The sequence below is a fragment of the Tamandua tetradactyla genome, chromosome 8 (genome assembly GCF_023851605.1).
Source record: "Tamandua tetradactyla isolate mTamTet1 chromosome 8, mTamTet1.pri, whole genome shotgun sequence".
Classification (NCBI taxonomy): Eukaryota; Metazoa; Chordata; class Mammalia; order Pilosa; family Myrmecophagidae; genus Tamandua; species Tamandua tetradactyla.
Window position 1 is genome coordinate 65,833,967 of NC_135334.1, and position 22,573 is coordinate 65,856,539.

The 22,573-nt window shown below is 39.8% G+C and overlaps 1 protein-coding gene across 5 annotated transcripts in view; it reads left to right on the plus strand.

Annotated features, from left to right (window-relative positions):
• The window catches only part of TENM4 (teneurin transmembrane protein 4), a 780,788-nt gene that overhangs the window by 640,943 nt on the left and 117,272 nt on the right, over positions 1-22,573 (plus strand). For all 5 annotated transcript variants that reach the window (XM_077113447.1, XM_077113449.1, XM_077113448.1 and 2 more), the window contains 2 exons: positions 520-705; positions 15,404-15,550. In XM_077113447.1, the coding sequence (XP_076969562.1) occupies positions 520-705; positions 15,404-15,550 (333 nt within the window). The remainder of the gene's footprint in view (positions 1-519; positions 706-15,403; positions 15,551-22,573) is intronic.

The following is a 22,573-nucleotide window of genomic DNA, read 5'->3' on the forward strand; positions in this document are numbered from 1 at the left end:
ATGACCTGGGGGCCAGCCCCCTTTGAACCCCGCCTCAATTAGAGCCCAGGCTGAAATGAAATGCAGGCCCCAAAAACTTCACATGCACCAACCAGCCTCACGAGCACTTCACTTGGCGATCAGGGACACATCCTCACTTTGTTTTCACACATAACCGGTTTTTAATTAAATTTGACTTTTCCTCACATCTGTTCGGAAGGCCGGTCCCCTATGGAAGTGGCAAGCACAAAAGCAGGGGCAGGCTGGCAATAGGGAAAAGAAAATAGGGCAGACCATTTCAATCCATCCTACTGTGATAGGGTAGTGGGTTCGGGGCAGACTTCTGCCCCGAGTTGTTGTTGCCCAAGGGTCACTGTCTGTGGCTATTAGTCCCCCAAGCTTCTGGAATCCCTGTTGCTCATGGAAGCCTAGGTAGATGGCCAAGTGTGACGCTTGTTCCAAACAATAACTTTCTCAATGCTTTTTTTTCTCTTCTCATCCCTCTCCTGCCTTGCTGGCCTTTTCCTCCCCTCCCCACAGAGATCTGTGCTTCTGACTGTGGTGGCCACGGTGTGTGCGTGGGGGGCACCTGCCGCTGCGAGGACGGTTGGATGGGCATGGCCTGTGACCAGCGCGCCTGCCACCCGCGCTGCACCGAGCACGGGACCTGCCGCGACGGCAAATGCGAGTGTAGCCCCGGCTGGAACGGCGAACACTGTACCATCGGTAGGGCGGGCCAAGGCCCCAATAGGCCCTCTCTGGGCTGCATGGCTCCTTGTCTGTTGGAACATCTGGGCCAAGCCTGGCCCCCACCACATGTGGGAACCGGGCAAAAAGTCCTTTCATCTGGTGACATTAGGGCTGGCTTTATCTAGAGATCAGTTGTTCTAAGCCCACCATTGGGCATTTTCAACCTTTCCCTTCCCGATTTGCATTTCCCAGATCCCAGTGAGCTAGTTAGCATGTCTTGTGGTGTAACTTTGTGTTAAAGAGCTGGGGTTCAGGAATGAGGCAGACAACTCTGCCACTCAGCAGTTGTAGGCAAGTCCTGTCACCTTTCTAAGACTCAGTTTCCTCAGCTATAAAATGGGAATAATAATGCAAATGAAGAGCTTAACACGGACTGGCCTATAGTAGAGTAAAGATAAATGTTGCCATTACTAATTCATTATTTGGTTGGGTTGACTCCGGCTCAGCTTTGAGCTCTCCACTCCCACTGGCTTCCTAGGCCCAAAGTTCCCAAGGAGACCTGAAATCCTAGGGAAAGCCCCAAGGCCACATCTGCTTCCCATTAGCTCTGGGACCCCTCCCTCCCCTATCCTCAGCTTCCATCCTGTCTGCATTTGTCTCCCTTCTCCTCTCTTGGGAGTTCCTCAGCCCCTGAAGCAGCACTGTTGGCAGCTTTAAAAACAAGCTGGTCACCCCATTCCCTTCTTTCTGCCTTTCCTGCTGGTTTTGTTGATTTTAAACACAGCCAGACGTTTTGCTTGGTTTATTATCCTGGAATGAATACTCACCAAAAGCTCTTTATTGAATCAACTGGCTTGTGTCTGTGTTTTTTAACTTTTTCCCCCTCCATTTGTTTTTTAAAGGACGGGTCTATGATCAGATGGTGAGCACACATTGCTTCAGAAGGCGGGATTCTAGGTTCCTTTCCAACTCTGAAAATAACCTCTTGGGTCTTATAGAGACTGGAAGACAAGCCCCAAAGCTTTTGTGTGACAAAGAGATTTTGATCAAACTGAGCTACCACTTATCCCTTGCATTTTTTTAGGCCTTATTCCCTTTGCTTTACAGGTTGGAATTGGATTATATCCTCCATCCCTGCCCTTGTGACAACACTGGTTTATAAATGTTACAGAGCACCTTATATTTATTATTATCAGTAGTCATAATGGCTTCTGATATTTAGTGTCCCAAGCACTGTGCTAAGGGCTTTAGCTGCATCATTTCATACTCCTGACAATCACCTTCTGAAAGAATAGGTTGCATCCCCTCTTTTTCAGGGACCTAAGGCTTACAGTCGCTTGGCCTGGAAGTGGTAGAACTGGAATGTGAACATATGATTTCTGAACCTCGTGCTGGGGAGCTCCTCACCAGCCACTTGCTATGCAGTTTCATGCACCACAGTCCAGGTTTTCTAAGGCCTTTGGCTAATATCGTTCCCAGGGCCTGTGCCTTGTTGCTGCAGTTGTGCTTAGGGTCCCTCTAATTTGTCTCAGACCACACTCTTATAGAGCACGCCAGAGCTGGTTGCCACCCCCACCCCCACCCCCACTCCTCCATAACAAAACATGCCATGTGTCTTCCTGGGCACTACTTGATGGTGTCTTTATGTTAGTGTCATCCGACCTTATAGTTGTCCTGGAAACTTCTTAAAGAAAAGTAACCCTACTCATCTGAGGAGCTCTCTGCTTTACCCTCACCTTCAATTTTCCCCATCTGAGGCCAGGCTGATATTTAGTCACCCCAGCCCAAAGGGCGCCCATTTCAATTAGAGAGAAAAAAAGAAGCCACCCCTTAGCAGAGCCCAGAGACAAGTATTGTGTTTTCTGTCACTTGCTTAAAGAGTTCTCATCTCACCTTACCAAGTTCAAAAGGTCATAAATGTAGACTTTTTAGAAGATAATAGCATCTTATCTGAATCAAATGTCTAGGGACTTTGAAAAATTCCACTCAAGTCTTCACATGTGATCCTAAGTTACCACACGTGATCCATAACGGCTTGTGGGCAGACTCTGCTGCATCTAATGTTTTGTGGATGTTCATCAATCTGGCTCTAAGAATAAACCTTTTATCTTAATGCCAAAAGTCAACCCATCCTTTTGCTACACCCCCTGATTATTCTGTTATCACTCTTTAAGAACAAATTCCTCCTTGGAATTGCAGATGCTTTTCCCCCTCCACATAAGAAATACATCAAGGTAAATGTTCACGATTCAAGAGAGGTTGACAGTCATAAATACCAGAAAAGTGTCATAGAACTTGAAGAAGTAACAGACTAGTCATAGTGGCTCAGATGAAAGGACTTTGGCTTGGAATTCTGTGACCTTTCATGGTGTGGTGAGCATTTTCTTTATCCTTGTCTAATTTCCCAGCATGGCAGCTTGCTCTCTGTGGGTCTCTGCCTGTGCCCAGCTGCATCCCCACTGAGAAACCCAACACCCTGTTGCTGAATAAAACTTTAATGGTCTTGTCAGATATCCCGAAAGGGGCAAGGGATACAAATTAGGACAACAATGGTGTGTACCTTCCCTTTCTTGTTGGAATAGGAAAGAGGTGGAAAAATCTCTGTTTACTCTTTGTTGGAAACAAGAAGCACTTTCTTATATTTCCAGGAACTCTACTCTCTGTGAGAGTCACTTAGGATAAGAAAAAACAGCTGATGTGAAAAGGTAGAAATTTAAAGTGTTAAATTTTCTTGTTATCAGATTTCATTATTATATAATAAGTCATTATAATGCAGGCAGTTCATATGCTACAGAATAGTTATTTCCCATACTATTTTTCATAAAGCGAGCTTTATGAAACTGATTCAGAGATCTCTATGTAGTAGAAAAGAGAGGCAGCCTATTTATTTACACACCTCAGTCCTCCATAAAAGGAAAGAGTGACTTGATCCATCTTACTGCTTACCTGAAGATCTTAGAGCATCAGAATCTTTTTACCCCAATGACATTTCCCAGGGAACATTTTTATAGTAGAAATTAAATATCTTCTTTTGAAGGTACATCCTTTTTTTCATGGAAGTTACTTGATTTTTCTCAAACAGAAGGTCCATTTTCAGAGCAAAAGGGAATTGGACAAGTGGAATCCTGTATAGTGCTTATATATTTTTTTCAAACAGCAAAAATATTCTGCAATAACCCTTAATTCTGTATGTTAGGAGTTACCGATCTCTTTGCATCCCCCAAAAAAAGATCTTTGGTTAAAGTACCTCAGGTAGACCCCATGGTTTCTTGGCTTCAGCTTCTGCCTCTGTAAATCCGAGTGGGGTAGCTGGAAGAAGCCTCCAGGGTGACAGGACACCAGCCCTGTCCTCCACTGCTCACAGAGCTGCACACCCATAGCCTGAAACTAAGTTGCTGGCTCCTAAAAATATCCCAAGAAGAAAAAGGGCTTCTTCATTTTTATGCTCACTTACGCAATACTAATATTCCCACTTCTGTATATGGAACCCAGTTTTCCTAGTTCAGAAACTAAGGTTAAGATGTATTGATTTGGATCAATTTTTTTTTTTTTATTAACGGAAAGAAAAAAAAAAAAGAAATTAACACAACATTTAGAAATCATACCATTCTACATATGCACTCAATAATTCTTAACATCATCACATAGATGCATGATCATCGTTTCTTAGTACATTTGCATCGGTTTAGAGGAACTAGCAACACAACAGAAAAAGATATAAAATGTTAATATAGAGAAAAGAAATAAAAGTAGTAATAATAGTTAAAAAAAAAAAAAAAAACCCTATAGCTCAGATGCAGCTTCATTCAGTGTTTTAACATGATTACTTTACAATTAGGTATTATTGTGCTGTCCATTTTTGAGTTTTTGTATCTAGTCCTGTTGCACAGTCTGTATCCCTTCAGCTTCAAATTTTAAAGGTTATAGACAAGTCACCCAAGAACATATTTTTTATGTGTTTTCCAAGAATTTTATGGGTCCTTTAAATCTTGGCTTAACATCAGATTTCTTTAGAGAAAACTGAATATCATAGTTAAATTTAAGAAGGTGATAATTTTTTTCCTTTTTCTTTGAAAACAGTAACTCTTTGTATCAGTTCTATGATAGTTATTTTATTTACTTCAGTGCCCTTTGTCAATAAAGCCTCAAAACATGTGTGGGAAATGCCAGCTTCTGATTACATTCATAAAATTCCAACCTTGACCGCAAAGCTGTGATTGTTCAAGATGCCAGATACACGAAATTATTTAATAGACTCCATGAGAGCAGTCCAATCACATAAATCCTGATTTTTAAACAAAAGCACCCTCTAGGAGTAAAGATCAAAATAATACTCTGATGATGCAATTACTTGAGTGAGCAAAAGCAGACTTCACAATGAAGAGAAATTATGAAGAAAGGTCACAAAATCTTCTGGAGTGTATTTTCCACTTTTGAACAGTAACTCTCAAGTTTCTTTTTTGTAATCACACAATCCCTAATCGAGAACTCACAAATCACTCATGAGGTATGAGTGCCTGTGTGATAAGTCCTCTGCCTATCCCTTCTCAAAGGCCTTTTCTCATAACAGGACCTGTGACCTGACAAGGAGAAAGAGAAAATGTTTAGGGGTCTACCCCAAATTATCCAGAGCCACAGAGTTCAACTTGCTGATGGCGCTGGGAGATTTCTGCCCACACATGGTAGAAATGGAAACAGATGGAAAGATACTGGGCTTCATGAATTCCTCTTAGGGTGGGTGCCAGTGACAGCTTGCTCACCCAACCACCTGCCAAAGAGAGAAGAACAGTAATATAGCCAAGAGCTTGACAGGGACACCTTTTTGATACTTTGTCATCCACCTGAAAGAAGTTCAGGTGATTATAACCACCAGGAACATCACCTGCTATAATGATCCTTGTTACTCTGGCCCAACAGTACCAGTGTACCAACTAGTAAAGTCTATCTGAGGCACTAGTAAAAGGAATGTAAAATTTTGCAAGAATGTAAAATGGGCCAGAGTAACAAGGATCATTATAGCAGGTGATGTTCATGTTTATCTCCTGAAAATCCACCATGTTGCTTGCAACTGGTGCCTGCTTCAATCTCTTCTACTGGCTGCTACTCCTACCTGTGTTCTGGAGAAATTAGTAGTCTTTTTTTTTTTAATAGACGTTTTTTGCAGTATTAAAAATATATTTGTATTTAGCAGAAATTTGTACTATTTTATAGTTCTTGAAAGTTGAGTGCCATTTGAAAAGAGAGTGGTCTCTGAAATCAGACCCTGGATTTGGGAAGATTATTCTATAGAGTAGATATAATCTGTACCCTTCACCAGAGCCATGATACCACCATTAGGTTTGGAGAGAAACAAGAAAGTTTTTCTTTCCGTCAACTCTCCCTCAAAGTGGATGCTGCACAGTGTGTGGTCATTTGGATCCCAGTGGTGACATGTGATCCAGCCTAGTCATTCTTGTCAACCCTGTGAGAGAAATCTAGACTCGTTCCATCTCTTCTGTTTAGAGCTGGGTTCAGATATTACCAGAACTTATCATTATAACCCATCAAAACACTCTGCTGATCTGAAATCTAAGAATATTATGTAACCCAGCTCAGCCAGGAGGTCCAGGAGAACCCATGTGCTCTTGCTTTTCAGTGGCATATCCCAAGAGATGATGTGTAAGAAATTTTAGACCACTTTACAAAACTAGTTGAATACGTTTGACTAAAAATAAAGGCACAGATGAACCAAGAATCAGTCTGCTCCTTAGCCAGAGATGTTCCCTTGGCTGTCCTTCCTGTGGGAGCCATTCCTATTTTTCATTGCTTGGCATTCCACAGCTTTATTTCTTCACTCCTGCTTAATAAGCCACTCTCCATCATTTCTCCCTTCCTTTGTCCTGCTAGCTGATGGACTTTGCAATGTCTGTTAGAATAAGGTCCCAGTTAAAATGCCTTCTGCCCAATTTTCTACTTGACTGTGCAACTTCTGGGAACATATTTCATTTTGAAACAAACCAAATGGATGCCTGAACTAAGAACATGGCCTCTCCTCTACCCATCTTTTGAGGCAAATATATCTTGATGACCAGCAACAGTATCTGTCCTATCCAGAGGATTAAAAAAATTTTTTTTCTATTTTTTTATGAAAAGAATAAAACTGTTCTTATAGTTTATAGACCTCTAGGGCTTCTAGACAAGGCCACACATTGCAGTCCAGTCCTATTTTATGGACTTTTGATTCATGTATGAAATCAAGCTGAGATTGAGGTCCAGTCCTGGCCAGAAGGCATCAGGCCCTTAAGAGATTGCAGTCTATCTAGTCTTTTGGGAACGCACATCAAGTGAGATGTAGAGAGGAAATGAAAGGGAAGGTCCTCAAATGCCCATTTCACCATGATGAAGGTGAAATGTTGTTATTCATGTTTGGAATGCAGAACAGGGCTGCCCTACTTTAAACACACAGCTAGGCACCCACATATATGCATAGTGGAGTTTGTTTCAGAGCAAACTTTTGCATTTATCTTCACAACTAAGCAAAACCTCCAACAGCCAAATAATTCAATGCTTAAATGCAACCTCTCCATTGGAAAACATCATTCTATCTTTTGCATTAATAAACATTGAGAAGTGCTTAAGTTTTCTTTTCTCTTATTTTTTCACACTGACATCCATTGACCTGCACCTCACATTTTGTGTAAGATGCACAGAGGAGAAATGCATCTTACTTAGAACACCAAGGATTCTGCATTCAAATATTTGTAGGCACATGTGTGCATAGAAAATTCAAGAATGAGAAACAGATCTTCTGGTGGTGTATCTGTCCAAGGGCTCACCTCTGGACAACTCACTTCCCTTTTGCACACCAGAGATTATTCAAATTGTACATGCTTCAGTATTCCAACTTCTTGGGAACACCTCTGTTCAGGCAGGGTACACTCATTTTTGGTATAGTTGCTTCTCCTGAAGGAAGCTGGATGCTGCTCAGGGCAGCACAAAGGGGCAAGTTCTAATTTTCTATAAAGCTGAACCAAACCTGACGGAGCAGGAGTGTGGCCACTTTTGCAGCTTCCCATCCTCCTCCTTTTGTTTTCCTTTGCCCATATGTCTTCTTGTTTATATGATCACCATTCTAAACCCTCAGCCACTGAATGAATTGAAATTCCCCTTGGCCCTTCCTGGAGAATGCGCTTGCTCTCCCTCCTTCTCTCCCATGTTGTCCTGTCTTTGGTTGTATTTTTCCCACAATGACAGATGTCTGTCCCAATCATGGGCATATCCCCCTTTGTCTCCTTAGCACCTGGCATGGTTATGTGGCAGGCAGTACTGAACTTACTCGATCCTACTTTAAGTGTCCTGTCTTTTATCTCCCAAGCTCACTATCTGGACAGGGTAGTTAAAGGTATGGTCTTCCTTCCTCTATTTTCCTGTTGTCTTTGTATGTGTTTGTGTGTGAGCATAAAAGAAGAAATGTGTATATAAAAATGTATATACACCCCATAAGCGTGGTGTGTCTAGATGCTGCCACATCCCCAGCTTTGCACAATATCCACTATCCAAAGGGGCCAGGTTTTTGGTTACAAAGTGGTTGAGCTACTTGGAGTGTCATTCACCCCACAAAGATGCTCAGATCTGTCTGTGACATTACCATTGTGCCATTGTCCTTCCCTCCCCCCAACACACACACGCATCCCCCCTTCACCCTTTCCACCCACCTCATGTCATCTTGCCTATCCCTTATGGCCCCTGGTCCATCAGAATTAAAATGCTAGGAGTCAGGGTGGGTGGCTTGAGAGAGGAAGAGACCCCAGAGCAAACTAAGAAATCTTAAAAAATAAGTTCAATTACTATTGGATTCACTCATTCAACTATGTATATGTTACACCTCCCATACACTAGAAACTGGGCTGGGTTCTAGAGACATGGGGCAAAAAGCAGACCTCTGACTTCAGGGAGTGAATGATCTGGATTTTTATTTTTCCTTTCAGAGGTGACTTGGCTTTGGTAAGTTTTATGTTCAAAGAGTGTTCCATAAAGGCAAAGTAATTTCCTCCATTTTAAATATTTACATTATTTAGGTGGTGCCCAGTTTTCCAAATAGGTCTCATTTGTCTGAGACTCATTCTTAGAATGATCAGATATGCATACTCCTAGAAGACTCCAAACAGCTGAGGAAAAATACTGTGTCATATTCATCATTTTATCCTCAAGCCCCAACACATTGTCTGGCACCAAATGCATGCTCAGTAGTTAGGGTCACACACTCTGGAGTCAAACTGCCTGGGTTTGAATTCCAGCTCCAACATTCAATGAATTGGGTGACTTTGGGCAAGTTACTTGATTTCTTCACTTCAGAGTCTTTATAGAATGAGGGTGATTTTAGGACCTACCTTGTAGAGCTTGTGTGAGATTTAAGTGAAATAATGAATGTGATGTGCTGAGCAGGAATAACACTTAATGAATGTCAGCTATACTATTCTATTGTCATCTTATTATTATTTCTACCTCTAATTTGGAGATTTTATTAGCCAGATAATTTGTGAATTGTAAAGGAAATAGCTAAATTGACTTTTAATAAGAGAGAGCAACTGTTTAAAAACTTATGAAAGGGGTTTGGGGAAAACATAATGCTTGTCAGCACAGACATCCTTCCCAGATACAACCAAGATGTGGTTAGAGGCCCATCAGATAGCTGCCTGGCGTTGAGAAACAAGGTTCTTCTTTGGGAAGCAAAATTCCTCATATTTTACAAGTGGGCCTTCAGCTGAGAATAAAATCATTCCAGCAAGAAAGAGTAGTACCTCTGAGCCTCTTTAAAATAGGTATTTCATGCATAATCATCATCAGAGGAATCGTCAGGATGGACTAAATTTAATAATGTTACCATCTATTTAATGGAATTTGTTCCTCCTTTGTGAAGCTTTTTTACATCTATCAGTCTTATGAGTCCTATGACTTTTTTTTAAGGGAGTAAATACATTTATTTGATTTAAAAAGAAACTCAGGTTAAGGAAGTTGAGCAACTCTTTCTGAATCACACTTCTAGAAGGTGGCAGACCCAGGATTTTGAATTTCCTAGTCTAATACATATTTCAAACGTCCTACATTCTGTCCCTTCAAATCACCAAGAATGCCCCATAATTTCCAATATTCTTTCTTCCAAACCACTTCCAAACTGGTACCCTCACCAGGAGTAACTCATATTCTCTCTCAAACCACTCATTCTAATCTTTAGTTCAGAGAACATTGTCATCAAACCTTAAATTGGATTAAATGAATTCCAGTGAATGATAACTTGCTTTAAAAGACAAATGTTTCCTGGCAAATTCTAGATCTGAACCAAGCCCCAACCTGGCTGACTTTCTGGTATAATGAATGCTAATTCTAAAAAGAAATTCTTTTTGTTAGAATACTAATTCTAAAAAGAACCTGTGTCATGCAAGCTCAGGACTTGTCACAGTGAGTATTTTGCAATTCAAAGACAAGCCAACTTTCTGTCTTTGGTTTCCATTTACATTGATAGAGACTAAAAACTAATATGTTGAACTACTCTTAAATGCCAAGAAATGTGGATACTGTACAAAAGAAATAGCTCCCACCCTTGGGGTGCCAGCATTCTAGCAGAGAAGACACTAAAACAAATAATCACAACCAAGTGTGATGACGGTTATGATAGGAGATGTCCAGGGACCACTTAGCAAGGAGACACACCCAACTTAAGCAGGGCCTTGTAGACCAGGATTTTGAACTATAACCTAAAGTACTGAAAAAGCCTCTGAAGATTTATAAAAAACAGGATAATCACGACTTCACCACATTTTTTATATGGAAGAAGCAGTCTGGCTGCATTGTGCAGAAAGGATTGAAGGGGAGCAGCATTTGGAGGCGAAGAGACCAATTAGGAGACTATTGCTGTCAACCAGGTAGGAGATGATGTTGGCCTTGTTTAGGGAAGTGACTATAGGAATGAAAAAGCACAAAAGGACAGAGAAAGATAGAGAGAAACAAGGCATTTTGATATATGATGGGCACATCACATAGCCTTCTTGCCATTTAACTAAAAAAAAAAAAAAAAATACCTTCAAGGATTCTGAAAGTCTTCTAGTCACACCTGATGCTAACTGCAAGGGGGGCTTCTTCATAGGCATAAGCAGAAGATTGAAGGTAAAACAGTCCCTTGCCATTTAAAGGGCATCATTTCTTTTGAAAAGCAAAGCCCTTCTCTATACCGTAAAATTACATTATTTTGGCTCTAGCAAACTCCTGGTATGTGTCCTTCCAGAGAGGATTATTAATGTCACTTGGACTCTGAATTATTGATGAGTTCCAGAGTTTGAAGAATTAATGAGCTTCAGTGATGAGTAAGGATGAGCATATGGCTTCAAGAAAGTCGGCAAATCACCCAGAGGAGGCTTTCTCCTGCTGTCTGATGGGAGTACGATTATCCCAAAAGCAAACTGCTGGATGAGAGCAAACCTCATTCAACCCACAGGTACTCAAAATCCCTCTGAAACCAATAGAACAGTGCAGATCCTCAGAGTATAACTCAGTCCTTTTGCAGAAATTAATTTATGAGCAAAGTGTTCCTGTGATTTCACAGCTAGAGCTTACTCCCCCTGAAAACAGTAGCTCCTTAAGGCATTTTCAGAGCACATGGCACCTTGTACTAAGAGGAGCTCACCAGATCAGGGATTCCCAAAATGGGGTTTGTGGAATGGAGTATTATAATAAGGGTTTTGTGGGGAAAGAGTTCTGAGGTCAACTTGGAATATGTTCTAATAATCAAATAAATGGGTTTCTTTATTGCTAGATTTCTCAGAACCTTTAATATATTAATATTCATTGTGACTTTCTAGGATAAGAATATAGAAGGAAATGTTTTCCAAACTTAATTGACCACAGAGGCTTGCTTTTGAGGATCCTATAGAACTAGTATTCCATGGCGCTCACTTTGAGAAGTATTGTTTGCTATTAAATCTTTTCTGGCACAAAGTAGGTTACAATTAAGTAAAATAGAGAGTTCTTGAAGGTACGGAATATGTTTCATCTCTCCATAACCTAGAATTAGCACAAGGCCTGCCACCCAGTAGGTGCTGAGTAAAGTTCATTGAAATTAAGAACAAAATCATCTAACTTAAAATTGTTTTGACCTTCTCTGTTGGGTCATTTGTGTTTGGAAGGGCCTAACAAATCATCTCAGCCAAACCCTCATTTTTTAAATGAGGAAATTGAGGCCCACAGAGCAAAAGGAGCTTCCCCAAGATCCCACAAGAAAGAGAGGAAGTACCAGAGCCTAGGTCTGCTATCTCATTCATTGATTCATTTCAGCGAATACAGATTTATTACCTGATATGTGTAAGACACTAGATTAAGCCCAAAGGTGCCGATATGGAGTTTATAGTCTAATGCGGGGAGTAAGATACTAAACTAATGGCAAAATTAATAATCCAAGTATGCTTGTAATAATTGCTGTTAAGGAGAAGGGCAGTTTGCTAGGAAAACATGAATTCATGAGCCTGTGACCAAGCTTATCGCCCTGACCCCACCGTACTGTCTCCCGCTGCACTGCATGTTGACCCCTTTATCACCCATCGTTGAACTTGTCTTAGCTATCTTTGGCAAGACTTGAATTTAGGAAGATCATCGCTTTCTATCCAAACATTGACACAATTTGGTCTTTCCAAAGGATATTTTCTGGTTTGTGAATTTCCTAGTGAAATTATAGAAAGTTAAAACAGATAAACTCCACAATCACCACTGTAACAGTAATAGCCACTACCATTTATTGAATGCCTACTGTATGCTACATGCTATGCTACATAATTACCATACATCATCTCATTTAAGCTTCTCAACAATTCTTCAAATTGGATATTATCTCCATTTTACAGATAGGAAAAATTGAAACTTATAGAGTTAAGTGGTTTGTCAGTCGTCACACTGGTAGTAAGCAAATGGTGGTGCTGGAATATAAACTGAGATCTGTTCAGTTCCCAAGTCTATACTCTACTGCAACACATAGTTTATATTAAAAATGATTAAATAGTGTGAAATTGGAACTGCCATTGAAAATCAGGATTTTTTTTAAGTTACTTAGTTTAGAAATAATATAAAATGCCTCTCATAGTGGCCAGCCATAATGGGCCTCGGTATATGATCATTTTCTTCACCGAAACTGTCCTCAAAGCATTTAGACCAGTGGTTGGCAAACTATGGCCCAAATACTAAATCTGACCTGCTACTTATTTTCATAAATAAAGTTTTATTGGCGCACAGCCATGCTCGTTAATTTACAAATTGTCTGTGTCTATTTCTATACTATAATAGCAGAGTAAGGTAATTGCAAAAGACTGTCTGGCCATAAGCCTAAAATATTTAGTATGTGAATGTTTACAAGAAAAGCTTGCCTAGCCCTGATCTAGATAACCTGCCTTAATTTCCTATTTTGCCTTTCTATGAGCCCTCCCTATGGGCACAACTTCTGATACTATATGCACAAAATAGAAAGTAAGGTAAGTAGAGGCATCAGATACTGTGTTCTAGCTGTATGCCAGATTTTGTGCATCATGCATATATTATCTTGTTTAATCCTCCCAACATCCCCATTTTATAGATTAGAAACCTGAGGCTCAGAGAAATTAAGTAATTTGCCCAGGTCACAGAGCCACTAAGTGGTAGAACCAGCCTTTGATATGGCCCCCCAAACTTGTGCTCTTACATAAGAGATGTTCTTGGCATCTTACAAGATGTTACATCCTTGGAGCAAAAGAAAGCAGCTGTTACCATTGTCAAAGATCAGACTCTACTTCCTTCAAGATTAATTCCAAATACAAGTGAGGCTTAAGTGAAACTAAGTCCTATCTGTAAGAACAACCATTTAAATCAGGACTGGTTGGGGGAAAAGGGAAGGCTGTAATTTCTTACATCACTAGGGGTAGCTAATGTTGTCTGCTGAGTCAGAGAGCACTGCTCCCACCTTCTCATTCATTTGGGGGGGCTGGCCATACTGGTGGAGTCCCATCTTCCCCAAAAGGCTTCTACTGTACGAAGGCCACGTTGTCTACATTTGTCTCTAAACTTTTGGAAGAATCTCTCTTAAGCTGAGAGAACACACTCAATAATAGAAAACCCGGTGTTTGAATAGGATACACAGTGCCCAGATTGATCAGCTCCTGCATTGATGACTTCAAGTGGAAATGAATTTGTTCTTTACTTCACTTTGGAATAATAACCAAGTCTTGAAAGTTCTAGAAACACGCAAGTCTTAAATTCTAATTCATCAGCTACGGAGTGAGTGCCTATCTTGAGCTAGAATTTGTACTGGTTAGCCACTTTCGCATTTGTTGTCCCATGTAAGAAAAATGGATCAATTTTCAGTTCCTTCAGGCAGAAGATTCAGCTTGTAACCATACTTGTAGCAGTTTGCTGTTCATAATAATATAAATTAAGCTTTATAAAAAATGACAGTACTTTCACATCCATACTTTTCCCTGAGACTGAGCAGCAGCAGAGAGAAGAGATGAAAGGTTTGGAAGTTGTTTTTTGATAGTCCCTCTGAGAGAAGGGCTCACAGGTTTGTTAAAACGAGGACTTGGATGAAAACCAAGTGGCAAAATAGAAGCTGAGATGAACCATGTAACTTTACAGATTCTCAGACATTAATCTCTGAGCCACAAACTCAGAAAGATTTGAAAAGGTAGTAATAAAAAACCTATAAATCTACTTGAATAGGAATAAAAACTCCCCACCTTATAATATGGCCAATGCTAGGCTCTCACATTCCCTGACCCCTTTTGATTTATTTATTCCCAGTCTGCCAGAAAAATCATCACTCCTGAGTTAGGGTCCCACCATATTTTGTACATCTCCCTTAGGGCATTTAAGTAGTGAAATTTTTTGCTTTTACAAATCAGTGTCCTTTGATAGGCTACATACTCCTCAAGAATATAAACTGCGCCTTATTCTCATCTCAGTACCTCCAGTGCTTGCTGAGAGAAAGCTTAATAAAAGGCAGGTAGGCAGATATACAGATGAACAAAATTAGGCCAGAACAGCCTGCCTATACATGCACTTGTAATCATTGATACCCCTAGATAGTCTCTCTTGCCTCAGGGTGCAGAGCCCTCTTCTCAGTGTGGCTGTAGAAAAGATGGTGAGAAAAAGATCCAAGCTCTCTTCCTCAAAGAAAAGACAGTTGTTTAGGAAAAAAATAAAACCAAATTAACAAAAGGCCTAAGGTTCAATACAATTGACCAAATAACAAAAGTCGGACACAATAACAGCCCTTTAGAATGATACTCCAGAAGTTCTGAGGGGACCTGAGGAGTAAACAGATGATTCTTTGTTCCAAACAGACACAAGAGACAGAAAAGAACACAGTGAACAAGGAGCAAGGATCAAGCATCAAGCTCCATTAGGCAGATTCTAACACGCCTGCAACCACTGACTCCAGCTCTGGAGTCCCATCCAGTTTGTAAAGAGAGGGTTTTAGATGCAAAAGATCTGGGTGTCAGCCCTCTCTCTGCCACTTTTTGATGGTGTGAACTCAGCAAGTCCTTTGACCTCTCAAGAGTTTTAGTTGCTCACTCTGTAAGGTGGGAATTCATAATGATGCCTACCTTCCTGGGCTGCAGTGATCACCACTGTGCTAATGAAGGTTGAAGCACTGCGGAAGGCGTCAGCTAGAGTCTGAGTGTGTGTGACCATGGTTGGCTGTGGACTATCAGACCTCGACTCTGTGTACTTTGCCTTGCAGAGGGCTGTCCTGGTTTGTGCAATGGGAACGGCAGATGTACCTTGGACCTGAATGGGTGGCACTGTGTCTGCCAGCTGGGCTGGCGAGGGGCTGGCTGTGACACATCGATGGAAACCGCCTGTGGTGATAGCAAAGACAACGATGGAGGTAAGACTCTGGCATCCATGGGCCCCACACGGCTCCAGAGATGGAGGCACAGGATGGAGGGTGGCCATCACTGAGATAACAGGCCACCAATACCAGCTTGTCCACTCAAGGAGGTTGGCAGGGCAGGCAGAAAACTGTACATGTGGTCTGATAAATGAGTGCACATCACTAGTTGTTCCATTTGAATTAATTAAAATTAATGTAAATAAAATTATTTGCTGTCTGCCAACCAGTGCAGATGAAAAGGCATATGGGAGAAAGAGTTTCCAAAAAATTCAACAGTGAAATGTATAACCTGGCAAAGTTAAGAGTTTGCCCTGGCTAACAGTGGACGAGAAGAAGCTGTCCAGTTCTGTATCACAGATGCTGCAGAGGGATGCTTCTCCAGAGAAGGGAGGTTGGGTTTCCTTTGATTTGGCCTCTTCCCTCATTCTGATGGAAATTCTCACCAAGCACACAAAGGTATTCCTTTGCCCATCCGCCCTTTTTCCTATGGGTTTGTGATGGAAGTTGTCTTCACGATTGGCTTTTCTCAAGTGCTGGACAGGCAAAGCTCCAAGGAAGAGATTGGGACTTAGCCTTGTGGCATGTTTGTAGTGAAATGACCCAGGTTCTAATTCCCATTCTAACTTTGACTCCCTATGCATCCTAAGGCAATCTACTTGTCAGTAGTCTCTGGCTCACACTCCCTACTTATAAAATGAGGCAGTTAGACCATGAGAACCATCCAGTCCTTATATTATAACCTTCATTATTTGGATATAAAATACAATAATATTTTTAATCCAGTTTTATTGAGATATATTCATATAGCATATAATCATTCAAAGTATACAATCAACCACTCATGGTATCATCATATAGTTGTGCATTCATCATTACAGTCAATTTTAGAACATTTTTATTATGCAAAAAAATTAAAATTATAAAGAACACCCAAAATATCCCATACCCCTTTATTTAATTTTTGTCTTTATTTTCTTAACTCATCTGCCCATACACTGGATAAAGGGAGTGTCAGTCACAGGATTTTTACAATCACATGGTCACACCATAAAAGCTATAGTTATACAGTCATCATCAAGAATTAAGGCTACTGGATTACAGTTCAACAGCTATTCTAATACACTAGAAACTAAAAAATGATATCTATATAATGCATGAGAATAACATCCAGAATTACCTCGCAACTCTATTTGAGATCTCTTGGCCTCTGAAACTTTATTTTTTTTTATTTCTGTTTCCCCTTTTTGATCAGAAAGGCTTTCTCCATCCTATGGTGCCAAGGCCAGGCTCATCCCTGGGAATCATGTCCCATGTTGGAGGTGGGAGTGGGGGGAGGCGGGTAGTGAGTTATTTGCAGAGTTTGGCTTAGAGAGTGAGGCCATATCTGAGCAATAAAAGCAGTTCTCTGGGCATGACTCTTAGGCATAACTATAAGTAGGCTTAGCTTCTCCTTTGCAGAAATGAGTTTCATAAGGGCAAGCCCCAAAATTGAGGGTTTGGCTTCTTAAATTGAAGTCCCTAATGCTTGCGAAAATATCAAGAATTCTCCAGGTAGGGAAGTTTAATATTTCCACATTTTTTCCCAGTCCCTCAAGGGTATTTCATTAACCTGTGCAAAGTAACAATATTTCATTCCCTCTTCAAAGTTCCATTTAATCATGTTGTTTGAATAAGCTGACCAGACAGGTTAAATTAGACAATGTGGTACAGAAAATATAAATTTTGGACCAAATAATCATCTTTTCCTTGGTCTCACATTAAAGTTGAAGTTTTAAAATACAGTCAGTATTATCCTTTACCCTGATTTACCTTAGTCCTAACCAGATCAGTTTCATTCGTATTTCTAAGAGAAATCTGATATCTTTTTCAGCTTCTTTAACAGTTGCTATATAGGGTAATACTGACTTTCACAGCTGCAGAACTCTATCTCAGGTGTCACAAAAAATACCCAAAGTTCCAGGGAATGACCAAGTTATACACAAAGAGTTCAGTATCTCTAAATTTAGAAATTACGGTTAAAACTCAGGAATAGATGTAACTTCTCTAAGAACTTAAAATCTATGAACCTTTGGAGTAAGCCTTATTGAACATTCTGTGCTCCTTAATCATCAATTGCCCAATCTCTGACCACATTATATTGCCTCATAACCTATGCCCTCAAATTCAATTCTCAGAGTTTGCACATTATAGTCAGTCCTTATTAGTGAGGCCTTACAACATTTGTCCTTTTGTTTCTGACTTATTTCACTCAATGTAATTTCCTCAAGGTTCATTCACCTACTTGTATGAAACATAACTTCACTCCTTCTTGCAGCTACTCAGTATTCCATTGTATATATACACCACAGTTCATACTTTCATTAGTTGATGTACTCTTAGGCAACCTCCATCAAGTGTTCAAATGTCCATTCATGTCTCTGCTTTCAGTTCTTCCAAGTATATATCTAATAATGTGGTTGCAGGATCATATGACCCCCCTATACTTAGCCTTCTCTGGAACCACCAAACTACCCTCCAGTGGAGCTGCACAATTCTACTTCCCTGCCAACAATGAATAGGTACATTTCTCTCTCCACATTTTGTCCAGCACTTGTATCTTTCTGTTTATTTTTAAAACAGTTTTATTCACATACCACGCAGTCCATCCCAGTGACTTGCATTATAATCACATAGTTATGCATTCACCACCACAATCTGTATGAGAATATTTCTATTTCTTTCACAAAGAAGGAAAAAAATGAAAGAAAAAAAATAAAAAGGAGAAACAACAATGAAACCAAGAGTCCCATACCCCTTCTGTATATTCCCCTCTTATTGACATTTAGCTTTCCTATATTGCCTTTGTTACAATTAATGGATGCATGTTACAATGTTATTGTTAACTATAGATCCTAGTTTGCATTGATTGTATTTTTTTCCATATACATCCCATTTTTGGCACCTTGCAATTTTGACATTTATTTGTTCTCCCTCATGTGCAAACTTTCTTGTATTTGTACATTTAATCACCATCATTGTCCACTCTAAGTTTTGCTAAGTTATACAGTCAGTTTTTATTCTCTGTCTTTCCTTCTAGTATCATACATGCCCTTAGCCTTCCTTTTTTCACACTCAGCTTTGTTCATTATACTTACAATATTGTGCTCTTTTTTTACCCTTATTGGTAGTCTTAATTTCCATACTCTCCTCCAAACCTCTCTTTTCCCATCTGCCTGTAGTGGTCTCTTTAGTATTTCTTGTAGAGCGTGTCTCTTGTTCACAGACTCTCTCAGTGTCTGTTTGTCTGAAAATATTTTAAACTCTCCATCATTTCTGAAGGACAGTTTGCCAGGTATAGAATTCTTGGTTGGCAGTTTTTCTCTTTCAGTAACTTACAAAAATCATACCTCTCTCTTCTCTCCTCCATGGTTTTTCATGAGAAATCCACACATAATCAAATTGAGCTTCCCTTGTATGTGATGGATTGTTTTGCTATTGCTGTTCTCAGAATTCTCTTTTTGTCTTTGACAGTTGACAATCTGATTAGTAAGTGTCTTGAAGTAGGTCTATTCAGATCTATTCTGTTTGGGTTATGCTGCAATTCTTGGATTTGTAATTTTATGTCTTTCACAAAAGCTGAGAAATTTTCATTGATTATTTCCTCCATTATTGTTTCTTCCCTTTTCCCTTATCTTCGCCTTCCAGGACATCCGTAACATGTATATGCGCTTCATGTTGTCATTCAGTTCCCTGAGACCCTGCTCATAGTTTAACATTCTTTTCCTTATCTGTTGTTCTATGTGTAGGATTTCAGATGTCCTGTCCTCTATTTTACTAATCTTTTCTTATTCTACCTCTTCAAATCTGCTGTTGTATGTCTTCATTATAGTTTTCATCTCTTTTATTGTGCCTTTCATTCCCATAAGTTCTGCCATTTGATTTTTCAAGCTTTCAGGTTCTTCTGTATGGTCATATTATCTTATTTATATCTTTCATCTCTTTTACCATATTTTCTTTCCCCTCATGGATTTGATTTTTTATTTGATTTAGAAGATTTGTTTGAACATCTTCAGTTAGTTGTTTCAACTCCTGTATCCCATTTCTAATGTTAGTTTGTTCCTTTAACTGGATCACATCTTTGTTCTTTCTAGTATGACTCATGATTTTTTTCCCCGTGTCTAGGCCTTGATTTCCTTGATTAGTTTATTCTGGAGGTTATTTTCTTTCTTTTATCTAGGATTTTCTTTCTGGATGGCTTTGTTCTCTGTTGGTTCTTTGACATTTGGTTCAACTTATTCTAGACCTCTAGCATAGCTTCTGTTTAACCAATCAGAATTTTTCAGCTGTTGTTTTTCTGCTTCTTGCTCTGACTATGGGGTACCTTTTTTTGATGTGGGTCTCCCCAGTTCTTGGGAAGAGGTAATCAGTATCAAGTTTCCCTGAGGATGCATCCCAACAGGTTGCTGACTGTCTTGTGAAGCCTCTTGACCCTGTGCTTTCCCTATCCTGTCCAGCCTGTGGTGCTTATCAGCCTACAACTCCCCACTGGCATAAAGTGGTGTAGTGCCTTTAATTCTCAGCAGACCCTCTCCCTGCCAGGGACGTGGTTGATACAGAGGCTGAGGTAGAAGGTGGGCTTAAGCTATTTCTATTTTCCAGCCCCTGGAGTCTGAATTCTATGAATGAGAGCCACTACTTGTGCTGGGCCCTGCCTTCCTCCACCCCCTCACCCCCAAATCCCACCCCACCCACCCACCCACCCCTATACCCCTTTTTCTTGGGGGAAAATATGCCCTTTAGGGAATTATCTTCTTCAACTAACTAGTTACTTTGTCTCTCAGACATACATTAAGTCTACCCTTGCCGGGGTCGGTGCTGACAATTTAAAATGTCTGAGGCTTTTTTTGTAATGTGCTGCTAAAACAAGTTGTTGTTGTTTTTTTAAATCCTTTTCAGAGTGAATCCCCTGCTTCCTGATCAACAGCCCTGTTGGTACCCAGTTCTTTGTTCTCCTTTCCTTGGGACACAGCCCTTTCCAGTGCTCTGAGCTGAGCTGACTTCAAAAACCTCTGTTGTTTGTTTGTTTGTTTGTTTGTTTGTTTTTTGTTGTCAACCCTGCAATTCTCTGCTGGGAGAGACCTCAGGGTTCTTTTTGTGCTTGCTCTGGGTTTATCTGATCTTTGGCCCTTCTACTCATTTCAGACTGGTGTACTATGTGTGTCTGGTCACAGAAGTCCCCCAAACAGCTCTTCCAGACAGTTCTTGTCTATCTACCAGCTGCCCTGGAGGAAGAACTAAATTCTATACCTCCCAATGCAGCCATCTTACCCTACCTCCTGCAATCATATTTGAAATACAATCATAGGAAATATATGTTGGCCTAAATTATTTGCATAATTACCTCAATATTTTCCTTCAGTTCTTCTGTGGAGACACAATGCCAATAACTAGCAACAATATATATATATGCAATAAAAGAAAAGGGGAAAGAAGTTTTATCATGAAAAGTCATTCCCTTCTCAATAGTCAAGCATTGTGGCCATTGTGTTCAAACAGCTGTTGAACACCTGGAGCAGGGGCATGCAAAAGTCCGAACAAAACTCCCACCTCAGTTTTGGTGGGAGAAACAGTTCCTTATCATAGGAAATGGAGCTGATCTGGACACAGGGTAATGGAGCCTCCTCAAATACTCTAAAAGATAAACTAGCAGGAACTGGAAAAGAACAATCCACAACATAGAATGGTATTAATTATATTCACAATACTGCACTACTATTCCCACTATCCATGACTTTTTCTTGACCCCAAACAGAAACTCTACACCAATTTAAAAAAAAAAACCTCATTTCTCCCACACTCTCTCTCCAGCCCCTGGTAACATCTAATCCATTTTCTCTATATATAAATTTGCTTATTCTATATATTTCATATAAGTAGAATCATACAATTTTTATCCTTGTGTGTCTGGCTTATTTCACTCAACATTCTGTCTTCAGGGTTCAACCATGTTGTCACATGTCTCAGAACGTCATTCCTTTTTATGGCAGAATAATTTTCCATTGTGTGTACATACCACATTTTGCTTATCCATTCATTTATTTATGGACACTTGAGTTATTTCCAGCTTTAGGCTATTGTGAATAATGCTGCTATGAAAATCAGTATACAACTATCTTCTCAAGTTCCTGTTGTCAGTTCTTTAGAGTATATACCGAAAGATGGAATTGCTGGGTCATATGATAATTCTATGTTATTTTTTAAGGAACTACCGAATTTCCTAACAACAATTTATTAGGGTACCAGCTTCTCCACATCCTCACCAGCACTTTCTGTTTCCCATTTTTTAAGTGTGAGGTGGTATCTCATTGTGGTTTTGATTTGCATTTCCCTGATGGCCAATGATGTTGAGCATCTTTTCATGCTCTTATTGGCCATTTGTATATCTTCTTTGGAGAAATGTATATTCAAGTCCTTTGCCCATTTTTTAATTTTGTTTCTGTCTTTTTGTTGTTGAGTTATAGTAGATTTTTTATAAATTCTGGATATTAAACCCTTATCAGATATATGACATAATAATTTCTCCCATTCTGTAGATCATATTTTTACTTTCTCAGTAGCATCTTTGGATGCAAATTTTTTCTTATTTTGATGAATTTCATTTAATCTATTTTTTTCCTTTTGTTGCTCATGCTTTTGAGGTTATATCTAAGAAATCATTGCCAAATCCAAAGTTCATGAACATTTTCTCCTAAGAATTTTATGGTTTTTGCTCTTATGTTTGAGTCCTTGTTCCATTTTGAGTTAATTTTTGTATGTGACATAGGGGTCCAATTTCATTCTTTTTCATTTATTTAGGCAATTTTCCAACACCATTTTTAGAAAGACTATTCTTTCCATATTTAGTGTATTTGGTGCCTTTGTCAAAAATCAATTGACTATAGATGTGTGCATTCACTTCTGGATTCTTGCTTCTTTTCCATTGGTCTGTATATCCATCCTTAACCAGTACCACAGTGTTGATTACTGTGGCTTTGTAGT